The sequence below is a fragment of the Pyrus communis genome, chromosome 12 (genome assembly GCF_041283825.1).
Source record: "Pyrus communis isolate YQ-2024b chromosome 12, ASM4128382v1, whole genome shotgun sequence".
NCBI classification, from domain to species: Eukaryota; Viridiplantae; Streptophyta; class Magnoliopsida; order Rosales; family Rosaceae; genus Pyrus; species Pyrus communis.
Window position 1 is genome coordinate 13,723,370 of NC_142576.1, and position 19,591 is coordinate 13,742,960.

Genomic DNA, 19,591 nt, shown 5'->3' on the forward strand with positions numbered 1-19,591 from the left:
CCGAGTGGTTTTATGATTGGATACTCACAAGTGAGTTTCAGGGTTCGACATTCCGACGGCCGAACTACGTTTACCATCAAGACATACATCACGTTCGAGTACCTGTGCCCATACACCTTGGTCTCGATTCGATGTGCTTATTCTCTCACGAATATAATCACAGTGACCGAATCGGGCTCGGACGATTTGTGAACTCCGCAGAATTAGCAGCCTTGTCTTCAGGCTGTAGAACCCAGAGACCGAGAGTGTTCCTTCCTCGGTCGCAATCACAAGTTAAAGAAGTCAGCGACGCGCTCAAAGCTACATCAACAAATTTTACTCCTCGGCCATGCTCGGCCGACGAGTTGGCACGCCCCGCATTCGACCGAAGGACGTAGTTAGCTTATTAGTTACTCGGCCTGCGCGCCACGTAGGTTTTGTAATTTTTAGGGTCAACACTATCATAATTATATTATTAAAATGCTAAACTTGGCTCTGATACCAGATTCCGACAGTAGGCTATGTTAAATAGTTGGATGACCATTATAACAACTAGACATAAAACCTTGCACATGGAACTCAACATGTTTTAGCATGACAGCCACTCACAGTACAAGTATAAGGCCTTAACGGTTGAACTCAGAGGTACCCTAGTTAACGTCCAGTTATTTGTATGGCAAACATTCAACTATAACAAAGTGCTCGAACAAAGTATGATTGTCAGTTTAGCAGGTTAATAATATAACTACAATAGTATTTCCCTGTTTTGGACTAGAAGTCTAATTAAACAAACACACTAAAGAAAGAAAAGAAAAGAAAACTTACTTAAGGCTTGGAGATTGCTTGAATATGTACACTTGAACTTTTATTGATATATAGAATGTTTACAAAGAGAAGTGTTTACAAGGGATGCTAGGAAGATTTTTGGATGCTTGAGTGTATGAGGATTGAAGGATGTTGTGAGTATGGTGTGTCTCTACTGTGTTGTTTTGTGCGTTCTGCATGGGAGGAAAGGCTCCCTTATATACAAAAGCTAGTTCCTAAACAACAAAATAACTTTTCATATTTACAACTTTTTGGATAGTGACAACACACTGTTTCTAAAAGTTGTCAGCACTGTTTCTGAAAGCTAGCTGAAAGTCATGTGAATCCATGTTGTCTTGGTTGCTGCAATGTTCGCCACTTTTTCTTTTGCATTCCAATGGCTTCTGAAAGTGTCAGTCCCTCCCCTTTTATCTTTGGATATATTCTTTGGTGGAACCATGTGAACTTTGCAGAATACTGAGCCAAGTTTGTACAGTTGTTTGAAGGATATCATCAATATTTTTGAAAAATTTTGTCCTAATGATTAAAAAGAAAGTTTTTTGGAATTTTTTGGTTAGTTTTCCCATAGAAAAACCCAAAACCCTAAATAAAACAACACTACTTATCTCGTCCCTAATGAACTTCCTACATGTTAATTAGCCTAACTATATTATAGCTAACTTGCAGACTAAAACAAAAATAATGGGCCAGAGCCGAATTGGATTCCATTTTTTCACTTGCATGTGGTGTGATCTTGTCTATATGGAATATTAATTGCATATGCATGAACATGCTTATATATGTATGTATATATATATATATGTGTGTGTGTATATATATATGCAATATGTAATAGTAAAATTATGAGATAATAGATTGGGGGTTAATGTCTTATAGTGAATGTTTTCATGCAAACATGGGCTAATAAGATATCAAGTCTGTGTTTTAGAAGAAACTAATCGACTGGAAATAAAGCCTTTGAATGCAATTTGTAGAAGGTTCGTCTCTCACATTCAAGATTTCACCTACAATGCATGGTATCACGTTCAACACAGAAAAAATAAATTGAATAAATAAAAGTATATTAATTTAATAAATAAAAAATCGGCCATAATAAGAATGACCGAAACGTAATACTTCCTTGATTAAAGATAGATAAACTCTCTTTAGTACAGTGTCAAGAATGTGCTTATAACATTTCGAGCCCTATTTAACTAAAGAGTTAGAGAGAGATGGGGAGAGAGAGGGTGCGACAATGAATAGAGAGAATTGAGTAAATTTTAAGCAATGATTTCTCACTCTCATTGTGCCTTTATTATAATCAAGAATGATAAATTCCTTACCTTTGATTTACGTGAGGTGGGCTAGTACAAGGGGCTGATGAGGAGAGATTTTCCAATGTGTCGTAGGAATATAACTTGTATATCAAGTGTTATAATATAAGTTTTTGAAACTTTTTTTAAGAATTCAATCACTTATATTATGAAACATTATGTGCTTAACCGTACTCTCGATACAATAAAGTTTCTCACTAATAAAAACTGCATGATTTAAAATGTATGGTTCGAATTGCCTGGTTCGGGACACAAATCCGAAGAGGATCTCGAGTCTCCCCTATTATATTAAACATGCGAGCCAGACAAACACAAGGCAAGTGGCGACTACTGAGTCATATTTCTTCTTGGTGCTCAGAACTTGAAAGATCTGTGAGACTGACCGACTCTCTCAAAAAAAGCAAAAAACCACACTCCCTCTCCATTTCTTCTGAATCTTCGCTGCCCTAACCCTAACCCTAATCTCTCTCCCCCTTCCACCACAACCATGGGCAAAGCTGTTGTCTCTGACGAAGAAGGTGACCCACTCGCATTTCCATTTCTACTTCTCTCCTGCCTTTTGGGTAAAAATTAGCCCTAACCCAAGTCCTAACGCCCTTTTTCATACTTTGTTTGGTTCAATCTGTTCAGATGAGGTCGAGCTCGACGAGGACGACAGGGAACCTCTTCACGGCGATGCCGTCGATGACCAGGATGGTGGCGACGAGGAAGAGGACGAGGAAGAAGGTACGGCCTCCAATTTTTTTCATCCGTTTGTTAAATGCATGTGGTTGTTTGCTCGGGGTTCAATTTTTCAGTTCTATGGTGAATAATTGGGGGTTGGAGGTGTCGATGGAGGGATTAGGTTTGGATTAGGGTTTCCTTGCTCGAACTAGGGTTTCTGTTTGTTTGAAAAGATTGGACTTGGTTTTTTTTTTTTTTTTTTTTTTTTTTTCCCTGATGAAATATATGAGAGAAATGTGTGGGAAAGGGAAAGCAACTGGTTCGTTTAACTGTCCAATGTACTGGTGATTGTTTCGTCGCAGTTCTATCGATTTTTTCCCCTGTGTATCAAGTTGGCCCATCTCGTTTATGTCACTTGGAATTGTCTTTGCAATGCTTCATCATTTTGCTTATACTTCCTCTTTTCCATATTTATTTTATGGTTCATTTATTTTGTTATGTTTTCCCATACTGTTGTAGTATTTATATTTGTACGGTGTTCATGTACTATAGAGAGTCAATTTTAGTGTGTTTTTTGGATTTGCTGAATATGTAACATATCATCATTTATTCATTTTCCAGAAGGGCCAGATGAATATGAGAAGGATGATTTTATAGTAGATGATGTAGACGAAGACGATGAGCAAGAGGAGGAAGAAGAGAGAGCAGACAGTGATGAAGAACGGCAGAGGAAGAAAAAAAGAAAGAAAAAGTGAATTTTCTGTATTCTGAGCTATTATCTCTTTTAAAGTCTAGCTTTTAGTGGTGAAATTGTTAGAAAAACAAAAACTCTGGCTTTTTTTGGATGCCACCTTGGATCAACAGTATTATTTATTTTAATGGATCACTGAAAAGAATGCATCAGTTTTTTGGGTTTGAGAGTGGCTTTCTTCTTGCTGTTTTCAGATGATGGTGAATGCACTGCCAATTGTTGTATTCATCATCGTCGTTATCTTCTTTTAGCATTAAACAGAGGGTTAGATATCATTTTGTAACCTCTTTTCCTCTCTATTTTTCTAGAGAGGAGTATGTCCTTGATGAAGATGACTATGAGCTCCTTGAGGACAATAATGTAATTGCACCCCGAAGGAAGGCTGTAAGTATTGTTCATATTTTCGTATATTTTTTTTAATGTGAAACTTGTGCGTTTCTTTCTTACTCAATATAAATAGTTCATGATTTGGAGTGTTCGTTTTCTTATTTTTTGTTCAAACATTTTTCAGGGGAAATTTAAGCGTCTGAAAAAAGCTCAGAGGCATGGTGTGGGGGAGCCTGGTGAATTTTCTGACGAGGAGGAGTTTGATGGTAGTGGTAAAGGTGGAAGAACTGCAGAGGAGAAACTTGAGCGCAGCTTATTTGGTCATGATGAAGGTATATCTGTCTATGCATGTGTAGAACTCAACTTGTAGAATAATGAGAGTAAAATTTGGTTCATTGTTATTGCTAATAAACCATAACCCTATAGGTACTCCATTTGAGGATATTGTTGAAGAGGAGGAACCAGAAGAAGCAGAAGATGATGGAGAAGTTGGTGAAGAGGATGAAATGGCAGACTTTATAGTCGATGAAGAGTTTGATGAGACTGGGACTCTTGTGAGGTATTTCTCTGCTGTGTTCGCATGCCCGTGCTTGAGCTTTTTTGTTTTTGTTTTTGTTTTCAACTCAATTTTCTAATAATTTGAATAATTGACTCTTTTGTTTTTTGGTTGTTAATTCCTTGTTTAGACAGAGGAAGCTTAAGAGAAAAAAATCTAGGCAGGCACCAGGAGTATCATCAGATGCTTTGCAGGAAGCTCACGATATATTTGGTGATGTTGATGAATTACTACAGCTCCGTAAGCAAGGTTTGGATTCCAGTGAATGGAGAGAAAGGAAGCTCGAGGATGAATTTGAACCAATTATTCTTTCTGAAAAGTATATGACAGAGAAGGATGACCAGATTCGGGAGCTTGATGTTCCAGAAAGAGTGCAGGTTCTTTTCACTCACCCTTTGTTAATATACTGTAATTTCAGATTTCATGTCACATCAGCTGTATTTTATTCGTTTCTGTGTAGGTATACGAGGAAAGCACTGGTTCTTTTCCACTGGATGGAATTAGTATAGACGATGAGAGTACCTGGATATATGATCAAATTGCAAGTGGTACAATACCTTTGTTTAGCAAGCCAGGCTTGGCGAATTCTATAAGCAGGGAAGATATCAACAGATTTTTGGACTTGCATCATGTGCAGAAGCTGGACGTTAGTATTCTGATTAGTGTTTGTCTAGTTCTGTTTATTTATCTGAAGTTTATTCTATTAATCTGTCATACTCAACTTGTTTTCAGATTCCTTATATTGCTATGTATCGGAAAGAGGATTGCCTTAGTTTATTGAAAGATCCTGAACATCTTGAATTGGAAGATGTAAATCAGAATGAAAATGAGAAATCGTCTGGGCTGAAGTGGCACAAGGTACTCGTCATTGACTACTAAATGTGTTGCTGGTTTAAGATTGAAGATGAACAAGCAATATGTTGAAACTGTTTCCCTTTTTCTGTATAGGTACTTTGGAATATTCAGGACTTGGACAGAAAATGGCTTCTGCTTCAGAAACGAAAAAGTGCTCTGCAATCTTACTACAATAAGCGATTTGAGGAAGAATCCCGACGTATATATGATGAGAGCAGACTTACATTGAATCAACAACTTTTTGAGTCAATCATGAAGTCGCTCAAGGCTGCAGAATCAGAGAGAGAGGTTGATGATGTTGACACCAAGTTTAACTTGCATTTCCCTCCAGGTGAGGCTGGAGTGGATGAGGGACAATATAAGAGGCCCAAGAGGAAATCTCTTTACAGTGTCTGCAGTAAGGCTGGCCTGTGGGAAGTTGCAAGCAAATTTGGTTACAGCTCTGAGCAGTTTGGACTGCAATTATCTCTAGAAAAAATGGTAAGTCTGGTTTGTCTTCCAGTTTTCAATGTCTAGTCTAAATAGAGAGACACAAGGTTCATAGTTCATTTGATTGTAGAGAATGGATGAGTTGGAGGATGCAAAGGAAACACCGGAGGAGATGGCTTCGAACTTCACATGTGCAATGTTTGAGACACCTCAAGCTGTGCTCAAAGGGGCTAGGCATATGGTATGCATTAATAGTTTTGTAGTTTATGATAGTTTTGTAGTTTATAGAAATGCCCGTTCAAATGATGTTTTCTTGTAAGTTGTCTGATGTTCTTTTATGGCTTGTTTCAGGCAGCTGTTGAGATAAGTTGTGAGCCATGTGTCAGGAAGTATGTTCGATGCAACTACTTGGATACTGTTGAGTTATCGACAAGCCCCACACCCGCCGGAAATGCGGCAATAGATGCTTTTCATCAGTTCTCTGGCGTGAAGTGGTTGCAAAGAAAGCCCTTAAATAAATTTGAGGATGCACAATGGCTGCTTATCCAAAAGGCTGAGGAGGAAAAGCTTCTTCAGGTTACTATTAAGTTGCCAGAAGACAGACTAAATAAGTTGATAAGCGACTTTAATGAGTACTATCTTAGTGATGGTGTTAGTAAGTCTGCACAACTGTGGAATGAGCAACGGAAGTTGATATTACAGGATGCTCTTTTTAGTTTTCTTCTTCCGTCAATGGAGAAAGAAGCAAGATCGATGTTGACCAGTAGAGCAAAAAACTGGTTACTCATGGAATATGGAAAGGTTTTGTGGAATAAAGTCTCAGTGAGACCATACCAAAGGAAGGAAAATGATAATAGCTCAGACGATGAACCTGCACCTAGGGTCATGGCTTGCTGCTGGGGCCCTGGGAAGCCAGCAACCACTTTTGTGATGTTAGATTCATCTGGGGAGATTCTAGATGTACTTTACACGGGGTCCCTCACTTTACGCTCTCATAATGTTAATGATCAGCAACGAAAGAAAAATGATCAAGAACGTGTTCTGAAGTTCATGACTGATCATCAACCACAAGTCGCCGTCCTAGGAGCTGTTAACTTGTCTTGTGTTCGCCTAAAAGATGATATTTATGAGGTGTGTGTTACTATAGTATTGATATCATTTAACTGATATAGCATCCTAGTGCAACTAGTCTGATGAAGTCGGGAGATGGGTTTACTTTTGTCGTTTTTGATCTCTATGTTATTCATCTAGGGATTGTCATCTTTCTTTTTTCCTATTTCAAAATCTACGTATATTACACATGATGCTTATTTTGTTCAACTCTTGCCATTATCAGATAATTTTTAAGATGGTGGAGGAAAATCCTAGAGATGTTGGCCATGATATGGACGGTTTAAGCATTGTATATGGGGATGAATCTTTGGCCCGCCTGTATGAAAATTCTCGGATTTCATCTGATCAGCTACCTGCACAACAAGGTATAAATTGTTCCCACACTCCAGTTTGTATCTTATTTTCTCTTAGAGATGTCTTGATGTTTTTTTCTTGTATTGTCAGGAATTGTCAAGAGGGCTGTGGCTCTTGGGCGTAATCTTCAAAATCCATTGGCAATGGTTGCCACACTTTGTGGACCAGGAAGAGAAATCTTATCTTGGAAACTCAATCCTTTTGAGAACTTTCTCACCCCAGATGAGAAGTATGTGATGGTTGAACAGGTCATGGTAGATGTCACGAACCAGGTAGGCCTTGATATTAATTTGGCTATAAGCCACGAATGGTTATTTGCACCTTTGCAATTCATTTCTGGGCTTGGACCTAGAAAGGCGGCATCTTTGCAGAGATCATTGGTAAGATCTGGTGCAATATTTACTCGAAAGGATTTGGTGAACCCACACGGGCTTGGTAGAAAGGTATTTGTTAATGCATCTGGTTTCTTACGTGTTCGGCGGAGTGGATTGGCTGCTAGCAGCAGCCAATATATTGATCTGTTGGATGATACGAGAATTCATCCAGAATACTACATAATTGCGCAAGACTTGGCCAAAGATGTTTATGATGTGGATGGTAACAACGATGATGAGGATTTGGAGATGGCTATAGAACATGTCCGGGATCGACCTAGTTATCTAAAAAACCTTGATGTTGAAGCTTATGCTAAAAGTAAAAAGCTTGAGAATAAGATACAAACATTTTATGATATAAGGAGAGAATTAATACAGGGTTTTCAGGATTGGCGTAAACAATATGAAGAACCAAGCCAGGATGAAGAATTCTATATGATTTCAGGTGAAACCGAGGATACCCTTGCTGAAGGAAGAATTGTACAGGCTACAGTTCGCAGGGTGCAAGGTCAGAGGGCAATTTGTGCTCTTGAATCTGGATTAACTGGCATGCTTATGAAAGAAGATTATTCAGATGATTCAAGAGATATGGAATTGTCTGACAGACTGAATGAGGGCGACATTCTCACTTGCAAGATCAAATCCATTCAAAAGAATAGGTACCAAGTTTTCCTAAGTTGTAGAGAGAGTGAGATGAGAAATAACCGTTATCAGAACACTCAGAATCTTGATACCTATTACCATGAAGACCGAAGAAGTCTACAGAGTGAGCAAGATAAAGCTCATAAGGAGAAAGAGCTTGCAAAGAAGCATTTCAAGCCAAGGATGATTGTTCATCCTCGCTTCCAAAATATAACTGCAGATGAAGCAATGAAGGTATGCTGTTAAGAATGCTTTTTATTTTTATGATATCTGATGTTTATATTAATGTGTTAGGTTGATTTGAATTTTTTTACTGTAATTGGTTGTTAGGCATATTAACTAATGCAAAATCATGTTATATTATGTGTTCCATGTGCCTATGTGTTACACTATGCATCAACATGTAAGCCTCTGGGAGGTAAAGGAGGTTTAACCAAATTTGAATATTAAGATCTTTATATTTACTTAGTATTTGTAGTGGATCAGTAGGTTTTTGAATTATATAGTGTTCATTTACATAGTATTCCCAGAACCATTCACCTTCTAAAATGGTTCATTTGTTATGTTTAACAGTTCTTGTCTGATAAGGATCCTGGGGAAAGTATCATTCGTCCCAGTTCCCGCGGGCCTTCGTATTTAACCTTGACTCTCAAGGTTTATGATGGAGTATATGCTCACAAAGACATTGTTGAAGGTGGAAAGGATCATAAGGATATCACGAGCTTACTCCGCATTGGGAAGACTTTGAAAATTGGGGAGGACACTTTTGAGGATTTGGATGAGGTCAGTATTTTTTGTCAGAAAGTAGGATATATTTGTTGTCTTACTTTTCTCTCACTTTATTACTAATGGAGGTTAATTGTTTTCTTCTAAGTTTTGTTAACTAATGAAATTGCCTTTTATACAATACGTAATGCTTGAATCATTAATGGTTACGAGTTTGGGACAGAAATCACAAATTTTGTGCTATATTGCAGCTGTTACAGATATTGAACTAGCTCAATATAATCTTAACAAAGGGCTCTTAGAAATTTTTGAACTTTATCCGTGTCTTGTTCTGAGACAAATTTTTTTATCACATGCTTGTTTTGTCTAGATAATGGTGGTGTGTCCTGATGTTGAGGAATAGAAATGTAATGGCACACTACGGAAGTGAGTACAGAACGGAATACTGATGTGCATGTTGACCAACTTAAATGCAGGTAATGGATCGTTATGTTGATCCCTTGGTAGCTCACTTGAAAGCAATTCTAAATTATCGCAAGTTCAGGAAGGGAACAAAACAAGAGGTCGATGAACTTTTGAAGATTGAGAAATTGGAGTATCCTATGAGGATAGTTTATTCTTTTGGGATATCGCATGAACATCCAGGCACTTTCATCCTGACCTATATACGGAGTACAAATCCACACCATGAGTATGTTGGTCTATATCCGAAGGGGTTCAAATTCAGAAAAAGGATGTTTGAAGACATTGATCGGCTTTTAGCATATTTTCAGCGCCATATTGATGACCCTCAGCATGAGTCAGGACCATCTATTAGATCAGTCGCTGCTATGGTGCCGATGCGAAGCCCTGCAGCTGGGGGTTCTTCAGGGGCATCTGCGGGCAGTGGCTGGGGTGGATCAACTAATGAGGGTGGTTGGAGAGGCCAGTCTTTTGATGGGGATCGGTCATCTACACCGAGTTCACGAACAGGTGAAGTTGACTTAAAGAAATCGCCTATGGATTTTCAACTTCTATGTTTGATGAACATTGAAATTTGCTTGGTTGCATGGGTTTAACTGTTTTCTAGATTTCACTTGAGTGCTGCTAAGATCTACCTTATGCAGTTTTTAGCATATAAACAAATCCCTGTTTCTTTTACTGTGACGCAAGCTGGCTGGAAGCTGATCTAGAGCTTTCAAGTCTTTCCTGGCGGGGATGCTTTTGACTTTTGGGACCTCTGATGGATTAATTATCTTCGAAAAATAGGAAACACATTATAAACACTGGAATCTGGGCCACATGCCATGTGTGCGATTAAATTTGCCTCTAGTTTTCTTGTGAATTATAGTTGCATCATTTTTCCTGGTGGTTTAGGCGTCTGTAAGCCCTTTGAGTAGAATGGCAATACCAAATAAAGAATTAAAAGCTACTAATATAATAGGTCTTCATGTTTCCACACATACCTTAAACAATTTGACTGGAACGTTCATTCTACTCTTGTAATAGGGACTACCCTTAACAGAGGCTTATTTCTGCACGATGTGACCGGCTGGGTGGAAAACTTGGACACATGTTCATTGTTCTCTGCCATATATGAAAATGGCTAGGATTTTTTAGCTCTCATCTTCAGTTAGCTGATTGCTTTGTGTGTTTTTTTTTTACCATTGTACTCACTTCGATGGAATTTTGATGGCAGGTTTGGTTCTGTTGTATTTGTCTCTTTGATGTGGTACAAATACGCACTGGTCATGTTGGTCTTGTTTTATCCTGTCTTTAGTGACACCAAACTCATAGAATTCATCGCTTATTACTTCTTTTCCCATCTGATTCTTGCTTCCTTTGTCAAGAGACTTCTGATTTTCTATTGACTTATTTTTAAAGTTTTAACTTGACAGGTCGAAGTGATCATAGAAATGGTGGTAGTCGGGATGGGCATCCAAGCGGCCTACCTAGACCATATGGTGGGCGTGGTCGTGGTCGAGGAGCATATAACAACAGAGGAAATAGCACTGGCAATGAGAGGCAGGATTCTGGTTATGATGCTCCTGCGTGGGGTTCAGATTCCAAGGATGGGGATGATGGTTTGGGCAAATTTCCAGGTGCAAAGGTCCAGAACTCACCTGGAAGGGAAGCTTTCCCTGGTGGTTGGGGTGCTGGTGGAAGTGGGAGTGGAGGTGGTGGAAGTAGCTGGGGCGGTGGAGCTGGCTCCAGTGGAAATGATGCATGGGGCGGTGCTGCTGATAATGGGACTTCAGGATGGGGTTCTGACACCAAGAAAAAAGGTTCCGGTGATGGAGATTTGGGATGGGGTTCTGAACCGAAAAGAAGTACCCAGTCTCAGTCTGGAAACAGATGGTCTGGAACTGACGGAGGTGGCGGTTGGTGAAGGGGACAACTATATTTTGTAATTGCCACTAGTAACAGTTTACAACTACCGGCTGCTGTGCTGATGGATGGTTTGGAAGCAGCTGCTGTATGTTGCTGAAGCCCCATGACCTCTCTCCTGACTTGTTTCGGCCTTTGGTAGGCTCAGTTTTAGCGTTATGCAAACTATATTAAGAAGTTTCTGCTGCGGCAAACAATTGTAACGGATAACTATATGCTCTGCTGCCTTGTACGTTTCTCTATTATTATTCGTATATTATCATTATTGTTATTATTATTATTACTACCACCACCAGTACTAGATGAAGCACACGCTTGTGTGTGTAAATACAATAAATAAATAAACAGGTGGAAGAGAAACTTGAGATAAAACCCTTGAGAGAATGTGTAAGAGGTTCGGCCTTTTATTTTTTAAAGTTTAAAATTAGACTATGATGACATCTAGGTAGGAGAAGAATAAAATATAGGAAATTTTAACTTTAGCAAAATAATATTATTGTTCATGATTTTACTTTGTGAAAGAAGACCAAATCATTTTTTTGTTGTTTAGGTCACCAGGTGAAGCATATGCACTGTGCGTAAATATAAAATTTTAAAATGAAAAAAATGTTGGAAAAGAGAAGTTGAAGATGAATGTGAGAGAAAAAAAGAGGTGAGTTTTTTTATTCTTTATGTATTTCGTCAGAGATAATATGATGAGATGTGGGGGAGGTTTGAAATAAAATAAAATTTGGTTTGTGTGAAACCACATTACTGCACATGATTTTATTTTCTGATAGAAGATCACATTGTATTTTTACCTCTTTCGATTGACAAAGAGGATTTTATTAATTATAACTGTTGAAGCCTACACACTGTGTGTGTCAATATAAAATATTCTAAAAACAATGCCGCCTTATCCCACTTAGTAAGGTTGACTGTATGAATCTAAACACCACTACACAAGGTTTTGTGCCATGTCTTTCATTAGCTCCAAGTATTCTATATATTTTCTTAAAGAAGTCTCTTTCCAAGCCTTCCTAGGTTTTCCACCCCTTTTTGCCTTGAGCCTCCATCTTATAGCCATCTTCTGACCAGAGCATTTGTAGGTCTTCAGTTCATGTGTCTAAACCATTTTAATCTATTTTTGTCTCGTCTTATCTTCAATTACGGCCACTCCTACTTAATACCTCTATAGTTCGTGCAATTTTATATGTCGTCCTTATTCTTGTAAATAGGCACCAAAGTGCTTTTTCACCACTCATTTGACATCTTCTTCGTTTTCAAAATCTTATTGAAAAGGTTTGTGAGTCAAGTTATACCCGTCCCACCTTCTACACTTCAATCTCTATATCGTCATGACGCATTGCTTTTTTATGCCTCATATTTTTCAAAGCTACTTCCTCTTTTCTAAGTTGGGGGTAGAAGAAGTAATTTCCATTCTTAGTTTTTTAACTCACCCAAAGAAGTACTCATGTTGTGTCTTTCATTGAAAAGATTATAAAAATAAGCTCTCCATTTGCCTTAAGACCAACCCACTTAGCTTCTTGAAGGCACATAATATTTATTAGGGCTGGAAAAAAATCCCAAAAATCCCAAACCAAACCGAAAAAATCCCGATCCCAAACCAAAAAAATCCCAAACCAAAATTCCCGAAAATTTCGGTATGTCATCCCGAACCAAACCGAAATTTTCGGTATGGGATTCGGGATTACATCTCCATTTTTTCGGTATTCCCATACCGAATAGAAATAAATATTATATATATATTATTTTTTAATTATAAGAGAATTATTTTTTAATTAATGGTATTGGTAGCCACTAGTGTGATTAATCTTTGTCTCAACTAAATAACTAATGTTTGTTTGTTCAATTTGTTTGTTTCTATATTCCAGTTGTCTCAACTAATGTGATTAATCTTTGGATATTAGTTTCCTGCATACCTAGCCACTAGTGTGATTAATCTTTGGATATTAGTTTCCTGCATACCTAGCCACTAGTGTGATTAATATGTGGATATTAGTTTCCTGCATACCTAGGCAAATCAAGGAAACAAAGGAGCAAAGACCATTATGCATGCATGAACATATCAGTATACATATATTGTATATATATACACGGACAAGGTGGGTACAGGGCATGCAATTAGTTGAGCTCAAATTTTTTTCTTTTGTTTTCGAGTACACAATATAGTTGTTCTTTCAGACATGGGCGCCGCCAAAATTTTCATTTAATTACAACTATGTGGAAGAGGAATCAAAGTTGGAATGTGGGGTGAGATGGCATTAGCCCAAAAACTTTGTGCACAAATGGGTAGTGGGTAGATTGAAACTTAATTTTAGCCCAAAAACATAATATGTCAAATTTTAGTCCAAAAGCCCAAAAACATTTCGGGATTCCCGATTTGTCCCGAAATCCCGAAATTATTTCGGGATTCCCGAAAATTGGGATTCCCGAAAATTTGGTTTGGGATTGGTATTGAATTTGGGATTCCCAAAAATTTCGGTTTGGGAATCGGGACAAGGGTTTCGGTATGGGATCCCATACCGAACCACCCCTAATATTTATCCTTCTCCTCACCAAAAGTTCTACTACTTTCATAGATTTTCCCATTAAGATTCTTATATTTTATGTTCCTAACCGCATTCTACTCTCTTGAACTCTACCTTCATATATTTTTTTTACGTAACCTGTCCAGTAAGGTCAAAATACTTCTTCTTTTGCATGTCTGGGTAAAGTTAATGTCAACAGATGCTTCTAAACACCTTTGAGTGGAGTCGTTCAAAAAGAAATTTTTAGAGTGGCCCTTGCTCATTTAACATTTCATTGGAGATACAACGACCCTTACTCATTTATCAATGTACCCAGGTCACACATCGCGTCATTTCTTGGTGTGGAAAAGAGAGAAGTTGTGGATTTGTTTTTAAACCCTTAAATTTAAAAAGAAAAAAAATATATGGAAGAGAGAGAGAGAGAGAGAGAGAGAGAGAGAGAGAGAGAATTGTTTTTCGAATTAAAGATTCTATCATAACATGTGGGTAAGGTTTGAAAAAAAAAAATAGTAAAAATTTGATTTGGTTGACAAAGAATTTTGTTAATATGTAGTTTAGATTAAAAGCATTGTGCTAGTGGAGAGGTTGATTCCATCTGCCCTATTAACCAATTAGTGAAAAGTGTCATGACAAAAGCATATAAGGTGGGTGAGAAAATAAGTCAAGATAAGTGGACACTTATGTTTCAACTCTTTAGTGTGGGTCAAAAAATAACTTTGGGCGGGAAAAGATTAGGATCCTATTTCAAATTTATTGTGGGTGGGAAAATATGACGAGGGATGAACGTAGGAGCACTTTAACTAAATAGTACCGTGGGCATTAAATGCTAAAATCAATCTTCGAGTAGTTTGAGTGACTTACGAACACTTGAAAATAATTTTTTGCAATTCTAACCCATTATTTTAATCTTTCCCTCCTTTTTTGAGTACTTTAGAGTAAAAATGTCATATATATTTAATAAGTAAACAATTAAGTTTATGAAATTACTAAGTGATGTGAGACAATGAGTGGATATTGTTATATAACTTTCTAATTGGTTGAGTATCCCCAACAAGATTTTGCTATTTTAGCTAGCCAAATACCCAAAAGCTATTATAGCTTGTCCGTTTAGCATCAAGATGGTCCTGAATTTGAAAATTGATCAATGTAAATTTTGTTAAAAAGACTCTTTTGTCCTCTCTGTTAGGCTCTTTTTCTTGCTGAACTGGAGCTTGTGAGAAAATGAGTAGGATTCTCTGTCCTCGTATTCCCTTCCCCTTTCCTTCCCTCCTCTCACACTTTGATTTTTATCTTTTTGTCTCTATAATAAAATCAATATAAGATGTTGACGTTTAATCGTAATCATTCAAATAGGAGGGGAGTGAAGTTTTTGAAAGTTAAATAATTTTGAAATTCTCTCTTCTTAGCTACATGTAGCTGGTGGAAAAGGATCTGGTGATTGTGGCCGTTCATTGTACATTGTGCGATCGGAAATCATTTTAAATTTTAAATTTTAAATTAAATATAAATTGTACCTAAAGAAAACATGATGTACAATTAACGGTCACGATCACGGGATCCCTAAGAAAAGGATCCAGCAAGGATCCTTTTCCGTAGCTAGTGACTCTTCAGTTTTTTAATTTAACTAGTAAGATAGTTAGGGCACATTTGGTGCAAGCAAGGATTATGTTTAATGACACTAAGCTGGGCTCGCTAGGATTAAACGCTTTGCTAAAGGGCCTTAGTGAGACCCCACCCCCCCCCCCGAAAGGGAGATGATTGCTAATCCCGTCTCCTACACTTGCTTTGCTTCATCTCAGGCTCGTTCAGGACTCCAGTATGCTTCGCATCGTCCTGATAGGAGCATATTTATGCTACTTAGTTGTGTTGTTTCCTTACACTTAGTGAGTTAATTACTATGTATTTCAGTCTTTTAAAGTATTTTCGTGTGTTTTTAGGTCCTAATGGCAAAAGGAGCAAGAAAGTGCATTTTGAGGCTATTTGGAGCATTTTTGGGCATGGATTGGATAGCTTAATCATGTAGCAATGAGGATGGACGAAATTGAAGACTATAAGAGCTAGGAAAGGCTACAAATCTGGTGGAAGAAGTTCTACTCCAATGAAGATAAGGAAGAAGCAAGAAACAAGGAACCTTATCCAACCTTATCCAACCTTATCTTATCCTATCCTAGAAACCCTATCCTATCCTATCTCTAACATTATCCTATTCTATCCTATCCAAATCAGATTGGGACCTAAACCTAGCTACTTAGGGAGAATCAATTACACATTTAAACACCTATTTCAGTTTCTAGAAGACTCATCCATACCATTGCCGCAAATCACCATTCCTTGTAGGTTTAGGAATCACAATCCTTTTCCTACTCCTATATCACATGTCCTAGGCCCTTTAGGATTAGGAAATCTGCCTTAAACACAGTTTCTAGAACACCTAATCCTATCCCTACATGTGTGCCGCACCTAGCCTTCTAGAACTCTCTAATTCCTAGCCGAAATTCCTATTCCTATTCCCATTCCCATTTAATTTCTGCCTTGAGCTAACCTTTTTACAATGGGATTAGGCAATCCTTTTCCTACACTAAGTGTGCCAAAACTAGCCTATATAAACAGCCTTGCCGTGCCATTTAATGACCACCATCCCTTCACACAACATTCATACATCCCTTCAGAAATCAACCTTTGCCGTGACCTTGCAACCACCCATCCATCATTCCCCTACTTCCATACATCCATCCCAACCTCCATACACCACCATAACCCCTTGCCGCACCACCATATATACCTAAAACCATCCAAAGTCCAGAAAATCGTCCACAAACTCACCATAGACCTTTGTGCCGTGACCTAGCAAGGAGAAGGAGAAGGAAGACCAACCCTTGGGCGTTTGTACATTCAAGTTGGAGTGTTGGACGTGTCTAGGTGTAATCTATCTTTTATTTTCAATGTTTAAATCTATATTGCTTTGTTTTGTCATGAACATGAAAGGCTAAACTCGTTTTAGCCTAGGGATGCTTTGAAACCATGATTACAATTATAATATGATTTGATTAATTCCAGTTGTGATTTCATAAATTGCGAATGCAATTTACTTAACCGTTTGATGGATAACTTGTTCTTGTATGTTTATTAGGGAGGCCTACTTAATTTGCATGCTTGAATTTGGGGCTAGAATATAAGGGTGTTTCACATAATCGTCACAAACTTATATTCACAAGTAGTTAAGGTTGTTTTCACAATCATGTTAAGTAAATTCCTAGCATGCGTATCATGATGTCATAGTTACAAGTGCTTTGTCAATACTTATGGTTTCCATTGAACGTAATGATCTTTAACCGTATCTCTATTATGATGTCATGTAGGGGACTTTTTGAAGAATGCTTTGGGTTGTCGTATGATGTCATCCAATCCACTAACTTAAGGGAAATCTGAGGGTTAATTAGTGATGTCACGGTTAATCTGGGGTGTTGAGGTTCATGGTTTATCGGAAAAGCAACTGGAAATCAATTTATGTTAGAAAGTATCATGTGTGGAGAAGTATCCCTTGGCTATCCCATCATCCATTAGTTTTTCTTATTTTCGTCCAAAATCTGTTTTAAAGTTTTAAGTCACTTGTTTTCTTTTAAATTCGTCCAAAATCAAAACTCCCTTTCTTATTTGTTCCAAATCTGTCCAAAAGAGTCTTTTTGAGTCTTTAGAGTCAAAACCAAGTGTATTTTCATCCAAATTAAGTCATAGAGTCTAAATTGAGTCTTTTTGGTTGTTTTGAGTCTTTAAAGTTTGTTTTGAGTCATATAAGTTAGTAAGAGTCTTGTGAGTCTATTTAAAGTGTTTTAAAACATATTTTCACATCTTTGAGTCAATTTTCATTAGATTAGCAATCCCTCCTAATCCCCGGCCTAGAACGATCCCTACTTATATCTATACTACAATTGTCGAAAAGAGGGTTTAATTTGTGTGCTTATATATTTCGCATCAAATTTTTGGCGCCGTTGCCGGGGATTAGCAATTTTGCTAATCCCCCGTTGTTTCTTTTTGTTTCTTTGTATTTTCTTTTTGTTTTAGCTACTGACCTAATTTCTTTTCTTGTTTATAGGTACTAGTTTATGACTCGTAGTTCTCAACCCCTTAGTGCGAACATCTTGGATTTCGACGACGATTTTGAGCGCACTTTGAGGAAGAAGAACAAGAACCCAGAATCTAGTACGGCTCCCAACCTTGAGGAGGAGGAAGAGCCAACGCCAAGGGAGGAAGAAGAACCCACGGCACAAGAGGAAGAAACCATGGCAGTGGACAACCGTACAATCAAGGAGCTTTCGGCTTCGGGAATGGCCAATGCTGCACCCTTGTGCATCCAATACCCAAGGGCGGCTCAAGACAAGACCGACGAATTTGAATTGAAGTCAAGCTTGTTGCACCACATTCCAAAATTCCATGGATTATCCATGGAAGATCCCAACAAGCATTTGAAGGAGTTCGAGGTAGTGTGTTCAAGCATGACTCCAGTTAACGTTGATGGTAGCATTTTGAAGATGAAGGCTTTCCCGTTCTCACTTTTGGAGAAGGCCAAAGATTGGTTATACGAGCTAGCACCCGGAACGGTCACCTCTTGGGAGAGCATGAAGAGGGCGTTTCTTGAAAAGTTCTTTCCTACTTCAAGAGTCATTCTCTTGAGAAAGAAGATTAGTGGAATTCAACAAAGTCAAGGGGAGTCTTTTCCAACATACTACGAGCGTTTTAAAACCCTTGTTGCATCATGTCCTCAACATCAAATGAAAGAGGAGCTTCTACTTCAATACTTCTATGAAGGTCTTCTTCCCATTGAAAGACAAATGCTTGATGCTTCGGCGGGAGGAGCGTTGGTGGATAAAACCCTTATGGCAGCCAAGAACCTTATTGCAAACCGGGCTCTCAATGCACAACAATACGAAGGAATTGGGCAAAGGGACCCCCCACGGCAACAAGTGAATGAGGTAAGTTCTCAATCCGACATTCAAACTCAATTAGCTAATCTTACTTTTCTTGTGTCTCAGATGGCCGAAGGAATGAAGATCCAAAGTCCAATTGTATGTGGCGTATGTTCTATTCAAGGTTATCCTTCGGAAAAGTGCCCTCAATTGATTGAGAATGGGGGATGGGAGAGTGCAAACGCCATTGGATTTCCAAGCCAAAATCAGCCAAGGAATGATCCATATTCCAATACATACAATCCGGGGTGGAGAGACCATCCAAATTTCAAGTGGAGGGAGCCTCAACAACCTTACCAACAAGGAGGCTTTAGGCAGCAACCCCCGGGGTTTTACACCAAACCCCACGGCCAAGACCAAAACCAACCCCAATCCGCCCAAAACCATCAAGGTACATCTTTAGATAATGCTACAATTCTTAAGTTACTTACTAGTTTGTCTCAGGGGCAAGAAAATCAAAACAAGGCAATGCAAAACCAAGACAAAAGGGTGGACCACTTAGAAAAGCAAATAGGGCAGATTGCGGAGTTTGTGGGACAATTCCGAGACCAAGGCAAGCTTCCAAGTTCAACCATTGTCAATCCAAAGGGAGGGTTCGAATCTGCCAAAGCAATTACTTTGAGGAGTGGAAAAGAAGTTGGCACTACATCCACACCACCCAAAACAAGTCCTAATGAAGATGAGACGTTGCAACATGAAGAGAAGGCTCCAAACATGCCCACGGCAAGGACACAACATCTATTGCCGCAAGCATCTAAGGACACTACTTCATCCAATACATCCCATTCGGCCACCAAAGGTAAGATAGGTTCAAATTTGATT

At 38.4% G+C, this 19,591-nt stretch overlaps 1 protein-coding gene across 1 annotated transcript; it reads left to right on the top strand.

The window, feature by feature from the left end:
• Positions 1–2,430: 2,430 nt before the first annotated feature.
• GTB1 (global transcription factor group B1) lies at positions 2,431–11,554 on the top strand. Its single transcript, XM_068484435.2, has 17 exons — positions 2,431–2,635; positions 2,748–2,843; positions 3,402–3,531; positions 3,840–3,915; positions 4,043–4,190; positions 4,285–4,417; positions 4,545–4,791; positions 4,875–5,060; positions 5,147–5,272; positions 5,363–5,749; positions 5,829–5,939; positions 6,050–6,829; positions 7,035–7,176; positions 7,256–8,415; positions 8,755–8,964; positions 9,384–9,879; positions 10,785–11,554. Exons 1-17 carry the CDS (start codon positions 2,605–2,607, stop codon positions 11,273–11,275), a joined length of 4,950 nt encoding a protein of 1,649 aa, XP_068340536.2. The 5' UTR covers positions 2,431–2,604; the 3' UTR covers positions 11,276–11,554.
• Positions 11,555–19,591: the final 8,037 nt, after the last annotated feature.